Genomic DNA, 23,009 nt, shown 5'->3' with positions numbered 1-23,009 from the left:
TCTTAGAATAAAATGGAACAGGACTTTCTGTACAAGTGGCAAAATACTGGGTATTGAATTTGGTTTTTGTGACATGTCAGGAATGTTACTGAGAGGAGTTCTTTGGATCCAGAATAACCATTTCATGAATTGCTTTTATTGTTGAAATTAAGAAACTGACAGGCCATAACACCACAATCGATGTACTCTTCAGCTGAGCAGCTGTGAGACAGATGGAGAGCAGAGACAGAAGTTCACTGCAGTTTTGTGTGTTAAAAGTAGCAAATAGCCATTGCTATTTGAGTGGTAGGGACAAAGATTTTTTTTTCTCCACTGTGCTTTATAATACAAGATTTTGAATTTGTGGTTGTCAAGCTGGTAGTAACTGAATTGGAGGTCCTCAGGGGAGAGGAGAGGGAAAGTGTACTCATGGTCTGAACAGCTGAAGAGAAAATTTAACTTACAGAAGCAACAACTCTTTATGGTATAGCAGCTTCCTCGAATATGCAAAGGTGTCTGTATTGCTGCCTCCAGCATGAAGCAGTGAAATCAGTGAAGTACTACTATTGTCAAATACTGATTTGTAAAATATTTTCTTCAGCATCTGTTGATCAGAAGCAGCTGATTCCCCCTAGGCTCGTTGGACGAGAGGAGGGTATCCTCAGAGGCAGGCGATCAGCAAGTCCAGTCCTCCCAAGCAGCCAGACCACTGCATTCCAGACAGGTACTTCTTGACTAACTTGTACATCTGTGGAGATGTCAGACTGTGCAGTGTCATGAATCTGTCTTCTTCCGTTTTTTCTATAGAATTATATGGCTCTACAGATGGTCAGCCAGAAGCACTTTCATCTGCCTCAGCAAACCCATTCAAGCCCAGTAACGTTCACGTTCAGACCCTGGTGACCTCTCAGTCAACTGTGTTAAATGCACAAGACGATACCAGCAAAGAAGATGTAATTTTTTTCTAATTGTTTCCATTTAAAGATCAGTCTTCTGACATACTGATTCAAGAACTCAGGCTCCAGTGTTCAACGTGACAAAGACCTGACATGGATGTCTTTTTATCCTTGCCCCGCTAATACTAACAACGACCAGACCAGGATTACAGTTTTACTTTGTTGGCTTCTTTGCCAGCAGCTCAAAATGAGGGCACAGTGGTAATAATTTGCTTTTGAATTCTCCAACCATGGAAATGTGTTGACGCATAGCATGGGTGTATAAATTCAGAGCATGTTAAAGTGCTGCCATTTACTGCAATTTGCTCTCTCTGGTGTATTTACGCTCTTTGTGGGCACCATCTTGTAAATTGTTGTAGTTGATAATGAAGCTCCCAGATTTTTATGTAAAAAAAATTTTAGTAGTAAGCCCCGAAATGGCTGAGATTTTTTAAATCCCTTTTTCACAGGTGCAAGGTCGCTGTAATGGATTATGCTAACTGTGTGTTAACTTGTTGACTAGCAAGCCAGTCTCCTTACAGCCAGGCACGATGAACGTTGTGATACCGCCTCACAGGAACCAGGCTAGCATCTCTGTTTCTTTACTAAATTTAGTGGAGCGCATGCTCAGTGGCCAGGTACAGTAGGAAAGACGAGGTAAGCTGCTTCAGAGTCTTCAAGGTTCAAGAGCTCCACCTGCTTGTGGCTGAGGAGGGTTGAACATGTGAGGACACCCAGCGGTTACAAAGACTTGGACTCAATGCACATTTCATTGGATGTCGGCTTGCACGAGGAAGTCTGTCCCTCTGCAGACACTGAGTAGCTCTCCGGTTAGTGAGAGCAGTACAGGCTCCCAGGCAAAACTCATGAGCTGGTTCAGAAGGAACTTAGAGGCCTGGATTTTGTTCCTTGCTGGAAGACGTATAATAAGTGTTTGAATGCAGTAATTACTGTCTCGTTTCATCCCAAGTCTTCTGCATCTTTCGTTTGTCTGCCAACTTCTTGGGACTTTACTCCGAGTATCAGAAGATATCAAAGCTGCTGTTACTGCAGAAGCTTCTCTGCAGCACTGTAAGGAATGAAGGGAATAAGAACTGTTTGTTTTGTTGTTTTATTTTTTTTAATAATAAAAGAAGTGCTATTAGCTAAACCTGGGTTGGTTTAGCTGCTTACAGCTAAACCAGCTTTGATACCTCTTGTTAAATGGGTCAGTTCTTAATTATGGAATGATGATGATATTAACAGAGCCCTGCTCAAAAGGCATTATTTCTCTTTGTAGTAATTTGCACAGTCATTTGTTGTATTCTATTACTTTGCTCTGTATCTCAGTTCTTTATTACTCACATCACCGAAGGACGTGTATTCCGATGTGTGTCAAATGTGACCAGTCAGATATATTGTGCACAGGAGAAACTGTTCAGAGGACATTATTATGGAGTTAGAGAAATCAGAATCTCGGAGTTTAAAAACTTGGGTTAATACCTTTCAGAACGTGATTGATGGGGTTATTTTGTATCTTTAACCCTGGCTGGGAGTGATTTTTAGCACAAGTGAATGGAATGCCTGATCAATTCCCATTCAGCCTCATGGCAGTGGCTCGGAATGGCAGTTTATCAGTCTCTCTTCAAATCATTGAATCAGTTACTCTATCTCAGTTGTCATGGCCTATGTGACATTAGTAATGTTCTTTAAGACAGTAACTTCACTTTGCTTGAAGGTTCTAAAATTATTGCAGTACTTACAGTGCAAGAAACGTAAATTTTCAGCAGAAAATATGGAGTTTATTTCCAAGAGGTGATAATTAGGGTTGTTAGTGTCTCCAGATAAGAACTTGAAATATCCAAACTTACTGGTCATTGTGAGAGCAAAAAGATGAGCTACAAAATACTGATTCTGTCTTGGGGAGCAAGCAGTCCTTGCTGTAATGCTGTATTTAAGGGTCTTTTTGCTGAGTGATACTGGTATCAACCTGAAACAAGGCACAGAGTTCAACAGAGTTGCGATGTTACATGAGAGGAAACTCCGAACTATCTAGTCTGTTATCAGACTGGTGATACTTTCCCCCATCACACCTCCCCAGCAAAATAATACAATTAAATAGGACACACTTCACTTTAATACCAAAGTATTGCTTCGTAAATCATGGGCCTTGCAGAACTTACAGAGGTTATCAATGTCTAGATCTGCAGAAAACAGTATGAGGAGCGTAGGCATTTTTGCATTGTTGTGATACTGTGTTGATAATGGTTAGAACCTATTTCTACAGTGTATTTTTGCATTCCTAAAACCTAGGTTAAAATAGTGGGAATACCTTAAAATGAATGTAACTTCTGATCAATTCAGCAGCTCTATAGGACTGATTCTTCAGTCAGCCAATGTGGAGACTCTAGTCGTCTCTGATACCCGTGTAATTCCTTCTGTAAACGTACAGCAAAGCAGCAAGAATGTACAGTATGTTCTCTCCATGCTGTGGTTTGGGCCACTCCTAGTGCAAACTCTATGCCCCCATTGCCCTAAATTACCAGTTTTTAGCAGCTTTAACCTAAAGCTAAGTTGCATCAGTGGAATAAACCACCTCAGCCAAGGAGGGAGGTCTCTGTTTAGATATTTTAAAACAATTTTTAGAAACATGTATTTGGCTCAGTTTTGTGCCTGTCTTAATGTATGGGAGAGAGAGTGTTCTATGGACCAAAGAGGTTTATTTGGCAACATTTTTCTTCTTACTCTGTGCAGTGAACGAACTCAGATATAGGATGGTAACATCTGGAAAATGTTAAGTCTGCAGTGAGGTCTCATTTCCTTTAATATGTTTTAACTTAAATATAACTTTTAATATTCATTGTCAGCAGTGCTTTGGATAAGTTGTGGCTGTTAGCAAATGGACACGGGCCTTTTACAGGCTAGGCTGTTGGTTCAGCACACCAAGAGTTCTTTGGAATACTGGTTTTCAATCTGTAACTGAGAAATTATCTTAAAAGTTACCTGTCTTCAATACACGTCTGGCTGCAGCTAGTCTTAGGAAAGCCATTTTCCCCATGAATAGAGATTGCATCATCTCAAAATCATAGAAGTGCCATACAAGGTATTTAAGTGAACAAGCACGTTAAATTATTTAAGTTAACAAGCAAGTGAAATATTTTCTTTAAATAAAGTGTGGGTCTGCACTTCTGCAAAATTGAATCTGTGAAATTGTTATTAAATCACTCTAGTTGAGTGCACTTGTTTTGGATTCTACTCAAACCTGATTTGTAGAAAAATAGTCTTTCTAAGCAGATTGTATTGCAAAATACTTCTGTATCCTGGGCTAAGTGACGTGCTATTGATTCTGAGTAATATCCTTTCCATTTGACTCTTGCTTACTTCAGATAAAAGTTTCCTTTGAAGTGATATCAGAGGATTAGACAGTTCAAAACTCTGCCTCCCAGGTGCCTTTTGGCTTCTTTCTTGAGCTGGGATGTAGAGGAAATTACAGCACGAGCTCTGAACTGCCTTCTTCTTTGCTTTGTGTCACAGCCTTAAAATTATTGTCCTGTTTGTCCTGTGATGTTGCAATGTAGAGACTGTTTCTGTGGTTCTGATTCTCAGTTTTAACTCTGGTGTAAAAGAGACTTCCTCTGTCCCTTCCCATTTGGACTGTGGTCATTTTGTATTTCAGACTGAAGATCCCTCCATATTCGCTAGTACTGAGCACATCTGCCCTGTGCATGCTGTAAATGCTTTCCTAGTTTTCAGCTGTACTATCTGTGGATTGTAGATGTGGCACATCCCATAAATTGAGATCGCTAATCATTTCCCAGCATGAAGCAGAAGAATTGGTACTTCTAGAGATTCTTGCTCAGCAAGCAAATAGTATTCCTGCAAAGGTAGGAGTAATTCTAAATAAATTCCTAGCAGTTTTGTCTTTCTGAGTAATAGTTAGGTGATCCTGCATACATGGGATTTGGTGTTTGTCATTTTCATTTACAATGAAGGATGAAACTTAAACTAGGAAAGGTTTAAGATAGATTTTTAGTTCTACTTTCAGTTCAGCAGAATAGGAGCTAAGTCTCCCCTGGTGGTGCTCAGTGATGTTCCTGTATGTTGTGCCCCTGTGCAAGGGAATTTGGAGCATTTTTGTTGTCTTCCCCAGCAGTTCTCACAAGGAAAAAAAACACTCCTTGATGCCAGATTATACATGGTATTCTTGCCTGACCTTCTTGCTGAATAGGTTTATAAATTTAAAAATAAAAATAAAAAAAAAAAAAAAGCCTTTGCCTCTCCCTTCAAGGCCAGACCCAAAATCTTTGTAACAACTGGCAGCTCGTGAATATTTACCATCAGCATGTGATACATCAAATACCATTTGTGTGAGCTCTGGTTCGTACCATTTGTGCCATGTTTATAAATCAGTTTTTTTATATTTTTGTACTGAAAGAAATTGGAGCACTTTAGAAAAGTTTATTTCAGATTCCATTGCTGTTTGTACCTAAAAGGAAATTGTCATGGAAATAGATCCTGTCGGCATAACTGCGTGCATGTCACTCAGAGCTGTGAACTCTCTTGATGCTATTTAGTCTTAGGTCTGGTTTCTAGGCCCACCTTGCACTGTAAAGACTTAATAAATAATCATGGTTCATGGTTAAATTGACCATTTTGTTGGGGAAGTGTTTGGGTTTGTTTTTGTTTTGTTTTTTCTTTGTTAGGGTGTAAACATTGTAAATAGTTCCTTTACTGTTGATACTTCAGTAGCAACGTCTTTGTAGTCTTATTTTATTTGTAAAGTTGACGGTTAAATGTTAATATTCTGTTGAATTGTGCACTCTTGATTAACTGTAAACTTGATCTTAGCACACCAAATGATGATTTTTACAATGACTGCAATGTTTCTCCACTGAAGGATTTCAGAGCTGCAATAGGACTGAAACCAACTTCTAGCAATAAAAAAAAAAAAAAAAACTGCCTTTATATGCATATACATTAATCATATATGTGCTCTATGTTATGTGTTTTTTTCTATTTGAACCAAAGGTCAAAGCAGCAACCACTTCTCACGTGCTTCTCCTTTTCTACCCCAGACAGAAATAACCTGCCATACGAAGGCTGACAGTTTTCCAAAGGAGAGGTGTTAAGTGGATACTAATAGTTGCAGATCTTGCCAGTGAGGTGAGCACCCTAGGAAGGAATCAGCTGATCTCAAAATGTCTGAACTCAGCATACTAGCAAAAGAGTGAACTTAACGAAGTTGCTTATATTAGCATGTAGTTGCTTTGCATGGTGCCAGTCTGAGACATGCCTGGCTCTGTCCCAGACAGTATCGGTTCCCATTTGGAACAAGTATAACGAAAATAGAAACTTTCTCCCTGCTGCTTCTGCCAATTTGGCAGCCTTCGCTCTCTGTACCAGCCCATAGCCTCTGGCTGGTGCAGTGCTTCCCAGCTCCAGAGTCAGCAAGTTGTGTTTCCTGGTAAAATCCCCACTTGTGGCATACTGGCAAGCTAACCCAAGCACTGTAACCTCAAATAATTCCAGAAATCAGAACAGATGCAAAATTGGGGCGAGAGTGGGAGAACTAGGATGGGTGTTCTCAAAGGAAGAGGTGTGATTTTTTTAATTTTTTTTAACCATTAAAATTCTACACTGTAGTCACCATTGAGGGAAACCCTCAGCCATTTCTGAATGTGGTGGTGCAAATGATGCAGTCCGAATTGCTTTGCACAGAGGTAAGTCTTTGTGCGTATCGAAGCACCTTTGGAGGGCTCCGGTTCTCTGTACAGGAGTCAGGGGAGTAGTCTGCATTCTAGTCTGCATTTTTAAGTCTCTGAAGTGCTGTTGATACCTGTGTTGTGGCAAAAAAACTGGAACTTGGAAAAGCAGAAGTTTTTCTATTTTTCCAATGTATGCCAATAATGAAAAACTTCTAGGCACACCAGTGTTCAAAGGATGACTATCTTTGTGGGAAGTAACAAACTGATGTTTTAGCGAACAAAGTCTTGAAACATGTATAAGCTTTTGCTTGCACTTCCTTTAAGAGAAAATTTCTTACATCTGCTTTTGCTTTGTTCAGCTTCCAAGGAGCTGAGCTGCAGTGGCCACTGGAGGTCACTACCTATGTGCACTTTCAGATCTCGCTGTCTCGCTAGAGCAAGGCAAGTAACTTTCCGCGTTCATTTCTAAATACTGTTCAGCAGCAAGACACAGAATCGAAGCATTGTCATGGGGGACAGCTGCAAGGAATGATCTAGGGCAGGAATTATGATGTGTTTCTAGAGCAGTGGATTTCTTTTCTCCCCAGTTGTAATGTATGGACTCCTCTGGCAGCCATAATAATGCCTCAGACCTGTAGGCAGAGTTCCTAATACTAACTGAGGAGTGTGGATTTGGATAGAGTAACGTGGCTACAAGGTAGCCCTGCAGCACAGATCTGCACAGGTAACTAAACTGCCCAGCTGCAGCAGCCCAGAGCTCTGTAGGGGCATATTTAAACTCAGAATTTGCATCTGTTAGAAGCTTGGTGCTGCCGCAGCCATCAGCACTCAAATGAGCGTGGGTGTATCTGTCTTCGGCTTCAGTTCTTGCTGCAACAGCCAGGTAGACATTCCTTTGGTGTTCACAAACACCTTGAGTGACAGCATCATCGATAATGCTGTCACTCATCTGTGATGCACATTCTCCACTTCTCACAATGAAGGCGTGATTTCAGGATGGACGGCAATGCCTACAGAGCTGTTACTTGCTCACACCAGTCTTCCAGCAGCTCCGCCCTGCCTTGTCTCTCTTTAAGATCTGTAGCTAATTAACCCGAAACCCAAACCACATTCTTTCTATTTGGATGAATCATTCTGAGGCCATAGGCAATGACCAGCTTTATGCTAAACCTTCCTCTTTCATGTGGGTGAGACATGGCTGATGGTTCCCATACATGCATCTGAGATTCATTGGCAGGCCAGATGCTTGAGGACAAACATGCACAAAGGATACGGGCTCCATGGTGTGCTCTGGCACTGGGAATGTGCTGGTTTCTGCCTTTCCCTTTCCTCAGCCTTGTGACTCAAATCCGGTCTAATTTCTCATCCCAGAGATGGGGCCTGGCCCAAGGCTCAACAGACAAGGGATGTGGGGCCTGTCCTTGTGTGATGTCTGCATTGTTTGCTGCTTCTGGGCCCATGGGATCTGGCAGAGGATAAAAGCTGAGCTCTCTTAGAGCTGGCAACACTGGAGTATGAGATGCGTGGTCCCTGGCTTTGGTACAGCGTTGCATGCACGAGAGACTTGTGCACGGCAGGGATCGCTTTGTTTCGGGGGCACAAGCACACAGAAGTGTGAAAAGTCCCTGCTGAGCAGCGTAACGTTGATGTCCCTTTCCCATGTCAGAGCAGCACTGGGTTTCTTGTCGCTGTATGGAGTGTGGCGTGTTGCTAGACCTGAAGTCATCCCAGATGACTGCATGTGATACGCAATTCATTCAGGGGATTTCAGACAGGTAGATGGTAATGCCCTTTCCCCTTCTAGAATATACAAATTCATGGACAAAAATTGTGTAGCATAGTGCTTTGTTTTTCAAGGGCCACCACAAGTTGTCACTGAAACGTAGCGATATGTGTGCTCCAGTTCCTTGCTAGGTGCACGATGGGTGTCCTGCAGAACATTCGAACAATCTATATCTGATCTTAGCCAGGAAAGGAAATTTCTGTTACTGCTGTGCTGGATTTTTTTTTTATTATTATTTTTTGCAGTTAATGGCTCTGGCTATCAGTGGTAGAGAAGGAAGAAAGACTGTGCACTGCCTTTGCGCTCTGGCAGCAGGGGCTGCTGGGCAGAATGCAGCTACCAACCTAAGAAGCAGCGTAGCTCGTGTCAGGTCAGGAGTGGCTGCGAATCTTGTGGCCAGGAGGGAGGTGGCTTGGGCTGACCGATGTGTTTGGTTAGTGTGACTTGCAGGCTCTGTGCAAGGAGAGGAATGTCCCATGGAGGAGTGATGTCACAGGGTTTTTTTGTTTTGTTTTTTGGCCTTGAGCCTAGGATGCCCAGATGTGCTGCCTTTTCAGATGTGATTGTGGGCTGGGGTCTAGCTCCTGCAGCTGGAGGGGTACAGCCACAAAACAGGATTCTGGGCTAGGAGAAGAGGCCTGGGTTTGAACTGTGTTGAGGTTCAAAATGGATTATATTAATTCAGGAGGATTTCTGTTCCAGTAGCGAAATTAACCCCTAAACCAAATTCATCTGCAGCCCAGTTGGCCCAAATCTTCTCGCCGCAGCACTGAAGCAGTGATTGGATTAATGCATGGAAATGTCAGACCGGGAGAACAGGTCTGTGATGTACGGAGCTGGGACTGACGTGCAAGTGGAAAAGGTGTCTCGTTTTCCCCAGGAGCGCTCCTCACTGTGCTGGGAGCTGGTTCCTGCCAGGAGGAGGTGGAGCCGGAGGGCCAGCACAGGCTTTCTGCCAGGTGACAGAAGGGTGAAGGCGATGAAACGCAGCTCTTGCTGTCTTTGTTGCCAGCAGTGGGGAGCCACTGCAGATCAGCCAAGCCCAGGTGTGCTTCAGGTGCTAGTTTTCCCTGAGAGGTAGTTAGCTGTAGGTGCAGTTTGAAATGAGGAAGCAATACACAGATGCTAGCGAAGCCTTCAGCAGAAGGGCCACTGGTGAGTGGCCCCAGCACTGCTGAAAATGCTGCGAGCACGGCTCGGATAACAGCCCAGCGTCAGGAGCAGAAAGCAGACAGAGACCTAAGTTGCTAGAAGCAACTTTGTCCCTTGTGCAAAAGCCGGATGTGGCTGGGAGCCAACATTTATTGCTTGGCAGAATAAATAAAACAGCTGCTGCTCAAATGGCCATGAATGAAACCTCAGCTCCTCTGACTTTCTGGGTAATCGGACTTTGTCCGACCTCAGGAATAGCTGTAGATGTAATAAAGGGTGAAGCAGCTCCCAACAGTTACAGGAAAGGTGCTTCCTGCTGGCTTCTAGTCCCAGCTCTGTCCTGTTCTGTGACTTTCCCCTGCCTGCACTTGCATGTGTGAGCCACAGCCGAGCTGGAGCTGCCCCACACCCCAGCTGCTGCATGGGGTGCTCCAGGCTGGCTTTGTAGGGCCGGCTGTGGGCTCGTCTCCCTGCAGGCTGTTGTGTGGGGTCGAGGCAACCCAGCAGGAGTAAATGGGAAAAGGCCCAGCCTGGGGGCTGAAAAGAGCAGAGGCATCAGAAAACAGGATGGAGATGAAGTCATTTTATCTTCTTCAGCCACCACGAAGAGGGCGGCTTTTCCTTCCAGTCTTGCCAGTTCTTGCCTACACTAGCAGCTCGGGATGGCTGTGACGTTGATTTATTTAACTCTGCCTGAAATTGAATAATTGCTCACAAACCATGCTTCTGTGGCGAGACATTTGGTTGCACCTTCAGTGCCTATTTCCTCTGGCCATGCTGATTCCTCTGCCTCGTACCGCCCACCTTTAGTAGAGCTATTCCTTCCTACAGCAGCCCCACAATTGCCTGCAGCAGGCCCAGAGCAGGCAGCACCTTGGGAGAGAAGTGGCAGCTCTTTCCTCTATGTTTTTGGGCAGCAAGGATGAGCAGGTGAAGGCAGAGAACAGCTTAAACTTTGGAGTTCTAAACAGGGTTGTGGTCCTTTTAAAGCAGGAAGGCAGTACGGGAGCCGAGCCTTCCTTTGTCCTGTGTTACAAACACAAGGGAAGATCTGAGCCTGCAGATTAAGGCTTGGACTCTCAAGCAGGGAATGCTCTTCACTGCTTTTGCTAAACATTACCTCAGGTGTGGGCTGGGAGAACTTGCAGATTAAGCATACAGAACAGGCAAGGGACACAGTGGATTTTATTCAGATTTATTGAAGTAGGTCCAGTCTAAGTAATAAACACACACAACTGCTGTATAAAAAAAAATGTACAGAACCAGCCCATGGGCAAAGTACTGTCACGTGTTAAGACATTTCAGGCAACTGCCTCTGGTGCTGACTGCATTCCAAGTCACAGCTATCAGACAGCAGTACAGCCCAGAGCCCGCTGCCAGTTACTTAAGAGCTTCCTTTGTCCTTTCCAGTAAAAAATATCACTTAAAATATTAAAAGAAAGAAGTAGAAAACAATCCTCTGGCTCCCGGTCTGAGATCATCACATGAGTGAGCAGAAAACTTGGAAACCTCGTGCCATCTCAAGGGACAGCGCAAGCTGCCAGTCCACAGGGGCCCCTCTATGCTTGTCCCCTCCCTGTTCTGAACGGAGGGGATTTACAAAAGTGGTTCAGAGCCAAAGCCGCGTTGCCTTGAGCCCTGCTGCTGCTAATGAGATCTGTACAAGGGCTGGCATCCAGGACAGTTCAGACTTGCTGGGTAGGAGGGAGGCACTCCTACTGCCCATGTCTTCTGTCTGGGTCCTTGGTGAGGTACAACTGGCAAAATCAGATGTGAAGCCTGTAGTGCAGAAGAGAGCATTATGAGACGTGCGCACTAAACCCAAGAATGCTCCCCAGGGCTCAAAACCAACAGAGAAATCTGCTATTGTGGAATGACTACTGCTTCTTCCCCTCTGCAGCCAAGAATTTTCTATAGGTGTTACAGATTATCTTATTAAACAAGTTTGTTTGGTTAGCAGATCTCTTGCAAGGGAAAAAAAAAAAAGCGGGGATCTGTGATTCACTGGCATCTTTTCTGCCAAAAGTGTCTAGGAAGGTTTAATTCCAGTTGCAAACTTTTAAAAAGTTAATTGCTGCGTAGCAGGAAAGAAATGGCTTGAAGGGGACACCAGAGAGTAATTAGAAGTGCAGAAAGCCTATGTTTATATGTAGACAGGGCTTGTCTTACAGATGCAATTACCAACCATCCTGGGCCTAAATCCCAGCTATAATCTTGTTCTGGCACCAGCTCATAGCCCTCGTGTCCCACAAGACATTTGGGTGCCACTAGCAGATTAACTGTGGCACCAGGAGGAGGAAGCTGTGCTAAAAGCAGCAGCCAGCCCCTCGTGGCACCACACCGTCTGCCCGAGCTCCCCCCGCCAGCCCGCGTGTTAACATAGTGATCGGCTCGACGAGCTTTCTGTACCAGGGACACCCAATCCTGCCCGCAGATAGCATTCCCCAAAATCTTTGCATAGGCCAAGACTCAGTGGAAGGACTAGGACGCCAGGTTAAGCGTCTCGTTATTTATACTAATCTTCTCCCCACGGCATTTGAGCGTCTAGAAAGATGCTCTCTCCGGCAGGGTTTTAGATCTCAAACTACCAGCCTAGAAGCCCATTTCTGGAGCCGCTGCCTGCACAAGGCTGTTCTCTAGGACAACTCCAGCCAGGATCACAGCGCATCTGCCCTTCAGAGTCCAACCCTCACACAGCACAAAGTTAAGGAGCAGCTCTCCGTTGACACACAACCGTTTACCTTCCAGATTCTTCGCAGCACCGCAGCTCAGGCAGAGAGGTACTTCCAGGTGCTGACAAAGGCGGTGGGGATCAGGGAGTAAGGCACCGTCGTGACGCTGCTCCAGGTGTCGGACGACGGGTCGTAACAGTCCAGCGTCTTGCAGCGCTGAGCCCCACAGTAGCCCCCCACCACGTACAGTCTGTTACCCGATGTAACAGCACGGCAGCTGATGCGCTTAGCGGTCACGTCCCCAAACTTGGACCACTGGTAGGTGTCACTGTGGAAGCGGTATGCGGAGCTGGCAGAGAACTCCGTGTCCCCCCCGATCACGATGATGTGGCTGCCCACCACCGCTGCGGCCGTGTACCGCCAGGGCTGGGGGCAGCTGGCAGGCACAGTCCAGCGGTTCTGGCAGGGGTCAAAGCACTGCACCTTGGGCAGCTTCTCCTGGTTTGCGCTGGTGCCACCGAAAACAAACAGCTTCATCTTGGCCCCCACCACGGCGGCGTTGCTTACGCCTTCTCGGAGAGGGGCCACCAAGGACCATTTGTCCAGCTGGGGGTCGTAGTGTTCGACTTGCTTGAGAGAGACGGAGGGAGAGGCGGGGAAGGCGCCGCTCCCTGCTGTGTGACCCCCCACCACGTACAGACAGTTGTCCAGCTCAGCAGAGCCGTGGCCAAAGCGCGCCACCAGCATGGGTGCAGCTTTCGCCCACTCGTCGTGGAGGGTGTCATAAACCCAGACGTCCTTGGAGGCTCCGTTCTCGGAGCCTTTGCCACCCGTGATGTACACTTTGCACCCGATGGCGCAGGCACTGCACTCCTTGCGAGGGCTTGGGATGTCAGCACGGGGAATGATCTCACGAGTTTTATGATCCAGCATGTAAATCTTGTCGCACATGAAGGTCTGGCCCCCGAGCAGCAGCAGGGCCTGGCTGACCTTGCGGGGCCGGGCACAGCACCCCGTCACAAGGCCGTCGTTCTGCAGGATCTTCATTTTGCATCGTACCGCGTCGGCCACGATCTCCTCCCCCAGCTTGTGGCTGGTCACCAGCTTCTCGCAGGCCACCTGCTTCCGCAGGTAGGACTCGGGGAGAAGGGCCAGGCGGACGGAGCGCAGCAGCTCCGGCAGAACTTCGTGGCGTCGGGGCAAATCGTACCGGATCCAGCCTATAACAGCTTCGTACACCAGGGTCTCGTCCTCTACCTCCAGCTCTTCGCTCTCCACCAGCTCGAGCAGCTTGTCTTTGGGCAGGCGGAGGAAGTCTTCGGTCTTGCAGAGCGAGGTGAAGTTGGCCAATGCCATCCTCCAGGACAGCTCCAGCAGCCGCTCGCAGCAGTGGGCATCGGACAGCAGCAGCATGTTCAGGCAGTTCCCCGGGTAGAGGTTCTTCTCCAGGAAGTCGGCCGAAGCATCCCGAATATCCTGGAACTGCAACATGTCCCCAGCCTCCAGCAAGGACTCAGCGTTCTCCTCGTTGATCAGCACGCGGGCCGAGTAGGCATAGTCCAGCAGCAGCTCCAGCACCTCGGGATGGAGGGAGTCGTGGAAGTTGACTTCAGCGTCTCTGCTCTCCTTCAGGCCCCCGCTGAACATCGCGTCGAAGTAGCGGCTGCAGGAGGCCAGCACGGCACGGTGGCAGTGGAAGGCCTGGTTCCCGGCGCGCAGCACCACGTCGGTGAAGAGGTGCCGCTTGCGGAGCAGGTTCAGGTGGGTGAGGAGGCTGTCGGCGTGGCCCGGCTTGTGGAAGAGCTGGATGTTCATGGAGCCGGAGCTCGAGCGGGATTTCCGGTTCTCGTGGCTGCTCACGGACATGGTGGGGAGGCTGCTCCGCGAGGGATAACCGGGGGGAGGGTCAGCGGCGAGGCTCGGACACCTCCGGGCAGGACGGAGCCCTGCGGTGCTGCAGCGGGACGGCGGCTGGGCGGGGGCAGCGCGGTGCCCGGCGGCCGGGGACCCAAACGGGACGGGGCGCGGGGCCTGCCGCGTCCCGAACGGGTGGCGATGGGCAGTCCCGGTGCTCCCCCCGGTGCCGGTGTGCCCCCGGTGCCGCTCCTTACCGGGCTCAGCCCCTGGCCGCCTCCGCCCGCCGCGCCCGCTGCCCCGCTCTGCCGCCGCGCCCCGCAGCCGCCGCGTGGCCGCCCCGCCGCAAGCCCCGCCCCCCGCGGCGGGCCGGCCAATCACCGCCCTCGGCGCCCGCGGCTCGTTCTTTGTGAATGAGAGCCCCGGGCTGGGCGTGCGCATGCGCTGCGCGTTAACCCTTTCCCTCCCATCGTCCTCCTATGCAGGGTGGCGCCGGGCAGCGCTGCCCTCCCCCCCCCCCCCCGCACCCGCACCCTTGGGGCAGGAGCACCCCTCCCTTCCGCAGCAGGCCTCCAGCAGCCCCGGGGAGGGGAGCGGCACGCCAGATCTGCCACCCATAAAGCGCGGTTGCAGCTTTGTTCGTTGTCGCCCTGCCATAAAGGGGCCATAAAGCAGGAGCCACGATTCTGAGCCGTTATCAGCAACCCGCTGCACAACCCGCGCTATCTGCTCGTGGCCTCTCGCATCGCGGCTTGCTGACAAAGTGAGGTCACGGCCGGAACAAACCATCCCTGCTCAGCAAATGTTTCCTGCGTGGGGCGAAGCAAGAGCTGAGTAGAGCTGAGGGCCGTAACAGTGAAGAGCAGCGGCAGGTTCCCGGGAGGATCAATTCTGCCCCCGTAAGATCTTGTGCAAGAAAGATAAAGTCAGCTGCAGCAAGGGCTGCCACGGAGCCAGCAGCCAGCAGCTGCCACCAACAACAGCTGCTTAAACACTATGGGTCATTTGGGAGCAAAACGGTTCAACAGGACAGTTCTAGGTTCAGACAGCCCCGTACCTGAGAACCTCCTGGGCTTTAATGTCCGCAGCTTAAAGCTGCGTGACAACACGAAGTGCATAACGCAAGTGCACATAAACCAGTTTATAGCATCCTTTCGCTACATTAAAAGCATGATTTGTTTTTACTACTTCTGCATCAGAGGCGGTTTGCATAGGCACAGTTGTTTTGTTTTTTAAATGACTGTAACTGCACCTTGTCCCATGCTAAGCAGCACAGCATGTCCTGAAGGAGTGGTTTTACTAGGTTTCAAACACACACATATAGGATCTGACATATTTAAAAAAAAACTGCAGTGTCACAGCTGGTGACATCCGAGGACAGGACTGGGCAACAGCTACAGCTGTCTGTCAGCAGCCGTACCCAGATGCTCCACCCATTTCGAGGCAAGACCCGCAGTGTGATTACAGAAAGGAGAGCCTTTTCCAGATAATAGCTGCCAGCAAGCCGAGTTGTACTGCAAGTAGACACCTGCAAATCTGCCACCAACTTCTGAGCGAAGACATCATCTGTGGCAGAGCTGTCACTTAGCAGGGTGAAAGTCCAGATAAACAACCTAGCAGGGCAGCAAGGACAGGGCAAAGGATAAAGAGTATCAAGGCCTTGCTATGCTCTTCGAACATCGGTAGGAGAGAGTTTCCCCTGTCCATGCCAAAAAAAAAAAGAAAAGCTGAACGTCCTGGAAAGGCGCTCTGTGTGGAACTGAGCGGCATGGAGCTCAAACACTGCTTGGACTAAGCAGAACTGTTTTCAAAAGATGCAGCTATGTGAAAAGCTAAAGTAGTCAGGTGCTTTGAATTATTCCGCTAGAAGAAAGGCGGGTAACAGATGGTCTCTGCCTGCCCTTGGGGGTGCTGCAGCTAACACAGAACAAACGTGTTGTGTTGCCTAGAAACAGTTTGGGGCTTTCTACAGCCAGATAAATAACATTTGTCTAGTTATCAGAAGTAATGATGACTCAAGGCCACTTTTGAAGCATTCATCTCATTTATTATCTGCACTATTTAGAAATATGACTGTAAAACTCATTCTTGCATTGGTTTGACCGGTCCTTTCAAAAGTGATTAATTTGTTTCTTTTTTTAAAAAAGTCCGTTGGCTCTTGCAGAGCTCGGTGGAAGAGCTCCACCCGGTGGCCTTCCACAAAGGCACAGCTGAAGCCTCCGCACTTTTTTTTGCATGTTCTGGTTTAACTGAGAAGTCTCAATTCACAGTATTTCTCCATAAGTGAGTAACAGAGGCTGGAAGAAAGCTTAGTAAGGCATTGCTTAGAGTCGCTGTTTCCTTCCCGTATCACCTCTACAGAAACACAACTGTCATACACTAACCAGCCCGCGACCCAACAGCCTCCCTCTGCCACCTGCTCCTCTTTGCGCTTGGGGCATCTGCTCTGGGCTCAAGCACCAAAATATCTGACAGAGAAGCTTCTGTGATGAAGGTCCCCTCCCTGGCTCAGATGAGGCACCAAGTGCTGAGCCTGGAGCTTGAACTTGCAGAATCCAACCCTTGGAAGTTTTGAGTAAAAGAACCGTGGCCATTTCTCCACCAAACACTGACTTCGTGCTCTTTTAAATGAGCAAAGACCGGAGGATTGCATTTGTCTTTTGAAGTACAGGAAGGAAGGATGGAAGTGAGTACAACTTTTTTCCTCTATGTTATCAAACCTATGAGATTTCTCAATTTTCAGATGATTAACCTGATTTCAGATTTCTCTGATGAAGAGTAATAAAATAAGTGATCCTCTCTGTAAAAGGGATCTCGATTACAGTGTCAATTACAGGATGCACAGAATTACAATCATCGATAGCCAGGAAAGTTAAAAAACATCCTGCCCCAATAAATGCATTTTTACCATGTAAAAACTGGGTTCCAGAGGCTTAATATGGCTCACACAGCTCCAGAACTGCCCTCTCTAGATGCCTGGTAGATACCAATCAGGGAAGAGACGGTCCCCAGGAGTCCTACTAACCACGGCGGAAACTGCCCAGCCCAAAGAAATCCTGGCGGCAGCCAGTGGATGGCATTGGCGAGATCTGCCATGTTACTGACGATGCTCAGAACTTCGCTCTTCACTTGGGCTTTCATTTTCTTGTGATCCTGCAGCGAAGATGTGCTGTTGAAAGCAAGAACAGTATTAGTAACAGCCCACAGCGTAATAATACTTACTGATGGCTCACAAATGAGAATAAAAATATTTGGGTTGAAACAGACACAGAGCCAGGAAATGAAATCCTACCACCTCTGCTGCCTCAGCTTCTTTCTTAACTGGAACAAAATTCTCAAGGATCTGAAAACAACCAGATTTAAAGTTATTTCCCCTGTAGCATCGAAGGGGAGAACTTTTTAGTGTTAACTTCATCCGTGAGCATCTCGGTGGAGAAGCGCCTTCATTTCAGCCCGCTCCCCAGCCGGCCTTACCGCAGGACACCCAGGAGCAGGGAGAAGCCCCAGAGCCTGGTGCTCGCATCCCACCACTTGCTAGAGCTGGCGCGGATGATGCCGGCGTCGGCTGCCCAGGCGACGTGCTCGCAGGGGTAGTACAGCTGGTCGGCCACGTTGCACAGCACCGAAAGCCCGCGCACCAGCACGTCCTCGTCCTGCGGGGAGCACGGCGGGCGCGCCTTCACACCTGCGTTCCGCTCCGGGGCTGCTCCCAGTGTTCCCACCGCCACCCTGCGCTCACCTCGGGCCCCAGCCCGTAGCCGCGGCTGTAGCTGAGCATGGCGAGGTCGTCGAAGAGCCGCAGGACGGTGCGGCAGTGGCTGAGCTGCGCCGACACGGCCAGGAGGCTCCCGGGCAGCCCAGCTGCGGGGCTCTGCCGCCCTCCCAGCGCCCCGCCGGCCAGCTGGCAGCCATAGCAGAGCGCGCGGACCTGCGGAGGCAAAGCCCGGTGAGGAACAGCCGGGATCGGGCCCTGCCCGGCCGCCCCCCGCCGCTCACCGCCCGGTCCCGGCCTCGGTAGGACTCGAGGGCTTCGACCAGGCCGCGGAGCCCCCCCGCCGCCATGGCAACGCTTCCTGGTCGGGGCGCGCGGGGCAGGCCGGGAACATGGCGGAGCGGGGCCGTCGCCATGGTGACGAGGCCTAGCGGCTGCGGGGCTCCGTCGAGGCCTTCGTGCGGGGATGGCGGCCTCGTGCCCTCCCTCAGCCCCCAGCCCGGGTGTTTCCGTCCTGCAGGGATCCCGCCTGCAGCTGGGGGCTGGCCACGGAGTCCCCGAGGAGGCCTGTCGGCTGTTTTCTCACGTTCAGTTCCCCCCTTTCTGGGGGGTTCACAGGCCGGCGCCGGCCGCGCAGCCCCGCAGCGGGGATGTGCTGAAACAGAGGCTGGCTGCGGGCAGGGAGCTCTGCTCCGAGACGCGCCTGGCCTTTCCAGAGTGGCGCCTGGAGCTGGTCGCCCCCATTGTGCCCCCAGCATCGTGCGTCCGGATGCACGCAGACCCCTGCATCCGGGTCCTCACCTCAGCGACAAGGGAGAGCTACCCCTGTCCTGATGCCCCCCCCCAGAGAGCTGCCCTTCCCAAAGCCCAGGAGTGGAGCGATAACGTTCTTTGTGGAGACAGAGAGAAAATAAGGCTCCCTCCATCCGTCTACACCTTCTCATATCCAGCACACGAGATCCAGCCTGTTGCCAGGGCACCTCATGTGTACAGGGGTGAGTTGTCCTCACAGTCTAAAGGGCTGCGGGGATTTTTGGTGGCATGCCTCAGAGTCATGATGCAAACAATTAAAGCTGTTACAATGATTTGGGTATTTTACTTTCTGATTTCATAGCTGAATAAATCAACCTGATGCTTATAAAACGGGTTTATTTGTGCTAACTAGAGCCACTCACCAGCCAACCTTTTCCAGCAGAGAACATCTTTGCTCGCTGTAGCCTCAGATGTTGCAGTTCTTACACCAAACCTGCATCACTTCTGATGCACCACATCCGTGTTCTGCAATCTTGCAGTTCACCTTGTTGCAATCTGATGTTCATTGCTTTGCTGTTTAACTGTACTAAATTGATTCAGGAGTACGAAAATGCTAAAAGAGCAAGTGTAGCTTCAATATCATGAATATTTCCTTACAAATGTAAATACAGCATTTTTAGAAATAACACCATTCATTTCCCCTTCTGGCTGTTCGGCAGGATGTCCTGTTAAAGGGGATGGGCGATCCTATTACCACACTTCTTACCAAGCACAGTTTAAAGGTGGATGGAGTCTACCTGCAAAGCCAAGTGAAAAGGTAACAGAATGGATTTGGGGAGGACCAAGGTACAGTTAAAGGACAGCACATTGCCAAGTTGAATTCTGTCCTGAAAAGGGTGTGATCTATGCATGTGAAAATCAGAGGGATGGAAAGACAGAGATGGGAAACAAAGGGATTGTGCTTTAAGCAGCAGTTCTGTAGCTCTGTTGGCTTCCCTTCAGCACATGTCTCGTATTAAATTTGGGGATCCCAGAAGCAGTGGATCTATGAGTGAGCAGAAACATGCCTACACTGTTCCAGACAAGAGGAAGCACAGGTATTCAGCAGGATAGCCTGTCAGGCATCTCCAGGAGCTGCTCCTTCTGATGAACATTGCTATTTAAGGAGCTCATATCTGATACCTTGCAGGATCTATGACAAGGAGTGTGCTGTCTTCCAGATCCACCACACAAACCTGCAGCTAGGGGATGGTTGCACCAGATTTTCCACGTCAACATCAGAGCTCTACCCAGTACACGATCTAGGTAGGGTAAGTCTGTGACACAGACAATGCACAGCCCACTGCTGATGTTTATAACCAGATGAACGGTGGGTTTTATCACTTGTTCTTAATGATATAATTACAAAAAGATACAGTACATGGATATTGCATGTATACAATTTTATTTTTTTTAATATTTTATCATTTTTGTGTACTCAGTACCAGTATCCTCACCGTGAGGTTCAGTTTCATCCTCACCCTACTTCCCTTGCAGGTTAAATACCTGCATTTATTCCTGTGCTCGATTGCATGTGGAGAAACTGCTGTAGCTATAAATTGTTCAGAGGCTGGAGTTCTCTGACATCTTTCACTCTTGCCTTTGCCAGAGCCTGTAGCTATTGCTCGTCCAAACAAAAATGCCTCATCCATCCCCAGAGGAGACGAAGACCCTGAGAGAAATCGTGCGCTAGCAAGAATGACTACGACGCAGTTCTTCTACCCAGAGGTCTGTTCCCAGCTCTGCGGGTGATTCTCTGGTGGAGAATCTCGCCTTTTTAATGCACACTCTTCTGGCACCTCCTTAAGCCAATATTGTCTCTTCTCCCCTTTCCACACTGGGTGGCAATGCTAGACTCTGGGCTGCATGGGGATGTAATGTGAAACAGGGCACCTTTCCCAGCTACAGCCTATTTCTGTTAAAGCCAGCTCTTGTGTTCTCTAGACTGGCAGGTGGAACTTCTCACCGAAGCCTGACTTGCTACTGCAGAAACATCAAAGCAGCATCTGCTTAGGAGATGACCGTTCAGGCTCCTGTTACTTCAGCACAACACAGCAGTCAGACTATCAGCCACCACGCCAGACCCAGAGGGTGACAGGAGACAGCAAGAATCAACGTCACAGCCACATCCCCTTCAACTACCACAGTAAGACTAAGTTGCTCAGACTGTCGTGGTGCTGGATGTCTTGCTTATCCATCACCTTGATGCCTGTGCCAGCCGTAGTCATTCACTGTTATCATACAGCACTTGTTAGCATATTCAGATGGTGACATGAGTGATTTCTGGGAAATGAACCGGTGGCTTGACCTTTCTCCCTTGCTATGTTTGTGTTTTGAAGTTGCCGTGCTTTTCTACTTAGGGGAGGAAGGAAAGGATTTGAATCAAAAGCTGTGCTTTTGCAACCTCAGGAAGAGATGCAGTTAGAGCTGGTCGTGGGAGGCATTAAGAAAATCCTCCTGACATTGCCTCTTCTTTCTGATGGCCAGTACTCTGCAGCTGAGAGAGGTCCCTTCACACCATGTATCTGTTTTTAATCCATTTGTTTTACTAGATGTGGAACAGATCACAGCGGCAATTGCTGTTCTCATTGGCCACATAACTACTACATGGAATGATATTCCTGTATCTTCCATGTGAATTTCTTCATTTACCTCCTCAGTCTGAGAACTGTCTGACTGCAATTGTGTGCTTGCCAAAGGTTTTCTTCGAAGTGCTGACTGCAAAGCCTGTCTTTGCCTCTCGTTAGTGGAAATGCATGCAGATCTGCGACTGCAAGTCAAACTGCAAAGCTTTTCTGATGTTGCCTCCTAATTTACTGGCTTGAATTTTCTTTTTACTTCAATCTGTGAGCAGATGAAAGTCCTGTCACAACCACGCAGGCCATGCTGGTCCCACACCGACAGCAGAAACAGCGACTCTCTGAAGACATGCTACAGCAGGTACAGCATTAATAGGCTTGCGTTTACCACGGGCAGGTTAGGGAAGCAGGATTATACAAAGCGAAGCTGTAGCCGCCCCATTAACATCATCAGATTTGATGTGTGCTCTTGAGCCATTTAAAATGGGACAGTCATGCATCAAATCCTGTCTGTATCCAGTCTTTAGAAAACGCGCTGTGGGGAGCAGAGTTGTAGCTGAGAAAATCTTTGAAGGGAGGGGAGGGACAGGTGACTAAGACCTAAGCCGAGGGAGGGGGAAGGTGATTTTGGTCCTCCCAGAGGATCAGAAGAGGAAAATCTCAGGCATAAATTAACATGTCCAGAGGTGTCCAGTCAGGGTAATGTCTCTGCACCACCACCAGAGACGACTGAGCAATTGCCATAGAGAGAGGACGCAGGAAGGCACAGGCTTCGGCTGCTCATGGGGACAACCCTCTGGGCAGCCACTATGGGGCTCAGATGTAGGGGCTGCCAGGTTCCACCTGCCTCTTCCCCAGCTCTGTGACCCCACGCTGAAAGCCCTTCTGTCTCCTCAGATGAAATGCTCGCACCTGGTGCTACCCTGGAGGGCGCAGGAGCTCTTCAGCACAGAGCAGAAGGATGCGTTCACACCTAAGGCCAGAGGCCCAGCAGAAATCCAGACGGGAGACTCCCAAGTGAGCCGCGTCCCACTGGGGACCCTGAAAGGATACTGCCCCCGGAGGAAGGTGGTCTTTGCACCGTGACGTTCCCCCTTTCTCGCTGACTGCCCAGGACTTCCTGCACCATCGACTGCCTCTGTGTTGTTTTACCTAGCTCTTCTGGTGCCCTGCTTTTGGCCCATCTGTGTGTTATTACAGGTAACATTTATTTCAAGAGTTGAATGAGGACACAAGGTGTTGTGACAACAAGAATAAACATCTGGGGATCAGCCCAAAGACATGGGTGACACATTTCTGTGGGTTGCAAGACCCGCAGAGCGCCTCCGGGCGGGTGCTGGGGCAGGAGGGAGCAGGTGGGGTAGGGGAAGCTCAAAGGAAGGGCAAGAGATCAGAGGCAAAGTGAGAGGCACTGTCAGGGCTGTATGTGGGCTGGAATCTTCCCTTGTTATCTGTTTAGATTTTGGTGTCAAGGCCTGAAACCAAAGGCCAGTGAACAGTAGGACAGAGAGGTAGCCCTCCCCAGCTTATGATGAGTGGGCTGTTTTCCTAGCGACGAGCGGTGTATTTTTGTTGAGCTGATAGCTCACGTGGATTTCCTGAATGCTGAGCTTGCACTAACTCTGTTTGGGCTGTAGATATTTTGAAGCGGGATCCGTGTGGGGCGGTCAGCTCCCTCCCCTGGGAGGCCAAGCGAGCAGGGTCAGCTGGTGCCTTGTCACAGCTGCCACTTCACAAGCTCTTCGTGGCCTTTTGATGCAGACAGACTTGATTCATGTGTGCTGCAAACCAACACCAAAGCATTTGAGCAGGCGTTACTAAATCACTTCCAATCGCTGCGTTCTGTACGTAAACAGGGGCTGGGCCC

The 23,009-nt window shown here is 48.9% G+C and overlaps 4 protein-coding genes across 4 annotated transcripts in view; 2 read left to right on the top strand and 2 right to left on the bottom strand.

The window, feature by feature from the left end:
* Positions 1-5,160, top strand: part of ARHGEF18 (Rho/Rac guanine nucleotide exchange factor 18) — a 45,416-nt gene extending 40,256 nt beyond the window's left edge. The window contains exons 29-30 of the mRNA XM_080566100.1: positions 581-703; positions 787-5,160. Coding sequence (XP_080422226.1) covers positions 581-703; positions 787-947 — 284 coding nt within the window. The 3' untranslated portion in view covers positions 948-5,160. The remainder of the gene's footprint in view (positions 1-580; positions 704-786) is intronic.
* Positions 5,161-10,712: 5,552 nt separating this feature from the next.
* LOC308182047 (ectoderm-neural cortex protein 1-like) lies at positions 10,713-14,515 on the bottom strand. Its single transcript, XM_080566074.1, has 2 exons — positions 12,275-14,515; positions 10,713-11,312 (listed from the first exon to the last, which is right to left on the bottom strand). Exon 1 carries the CDS (start codon positions 14,498-14,500, stop codon positions 12,302-12,304), a length of 2,199 nt encoding a protein of 732 aa, XP_080422200.1. The 5' UTR covers positions 14,501-14,515; the 3' UTR covers positions 10,713-11,312; positions 12,275-12,301.
* A 1,569-nt stretch (positions 14,516-16,084) lies between these two features.
* Positions 16,085-18,174, bottom strand: PEX11G (peroxisomal biogenesis factor 11 gamma). Its single transcript, XM_080566099.1, has 5 exons — positions 18,056-18,174; positions 17,799-17,987; positions 17,534-17,712; positions 17,352-17,402; positions 16,085-17,228 (listed from the first exon to the last, which is right to left on the bottom strand). Exons 1-5 carry the CDS (start codon positions 18,119-18,121, stop codon positions 17,003-17,005), a joined length of 711 nt encoding a protein of 236 aa, XP_080422225.1. The 5' UTR covers positions 18,122-18,174; the 3' UTR covers positions 16,085-17,002.
* SAXO5 (stabilizer of axonemal microtubules 5) lies at positions 18,099-22,986 on the top strand. The gene is made up of 8 exons (XM_080566082.1): positions 18,099-18,766; positions 19,244-19,341; positions 19,527-19,621; positions 19,714-19,829; positions 20,173-20,291; positions 20,508-20,709; positions 21,418-21,503; positions 22,040-22,986. Exons 1-8 carry the CDS (start codon positions 18,238-18,240, stop codon positions 22,226-22,228), a joined length of 1,434 nt encoding a protein of 477 aa, XP_080422208.1. The 5' UTR covers positions 18,099-18,237; the 3' UTR covers positions 22,229-22,986.
* The last annotated feature ends 23 nt before the right edge of the window (positions 22,987-23,009 follow it).

Source organism: Anser brachyrhynchus (genome assembly GCF_964034855.1).
Source record: "Anser brachyrhynchus genome assembly, chromosome: 23".
In the NCBI taxonomy this organism is placed as follows: Eukaryota; Metazoa; Chordata; class Aves; order Anseriformes; family Anatidae; genus Anser; species Anser brachyrhynchus.
This window is presented reverse-complemented; position numbering and strand designations above follow the sequence as displayed.

Coding starts and splice junctions, on each gene's coding strand:
- LOC308182047 (XM_080566074.1), bottom strand. CDS start 14,500: ATGCGCACGCCCAGCCCGGGGCTCTCATTCACAAAGAACGAGCCGCGG.
- PEX11G (XM_080566099.1), bottom strand. CDS start 18,121: ATGGCGGCGGGGGGGCTCCGCGGCCTGGTCGAAGCCCTCGAGTCCTAC. Junction 17,403..17,533: donor CTGCTCCTGGGTGTCCTGCG/GTAAGGCCGGCT, acceptor GGTTGTTTTCAG/ATCCTTGAGAATTTTGTTCC. Junction 17,229..17,351: donor AAGCTGAGGCAGCAGAGGTG/GTAGGATTTCAT, acceptor TGCTTTCAACAG/CACATCTTCGCTGCAGGATC.
- SAXO5 (XM_080566082.1), top strand. CDS start 18,238: ATGGCGGCCTCGTGCCCTCCCTCAGCCCCCAGCCCGGGTGTTTCCGTC. Junction 18,767..19,243: donor GGCACCTCATGTGTACAGGG/GTGAGTTGTCCT, acceptor GCTGTTCGGCAG/GATGTCCTGTTAAAGGGGAT. Junction 21,504..22,039: donor CTGAAGACATGCTACAGCAG/GTACAGCATTAA, acceptor CTGTCTCCTCAG/ATGAAATGCTCGCACCTGGT.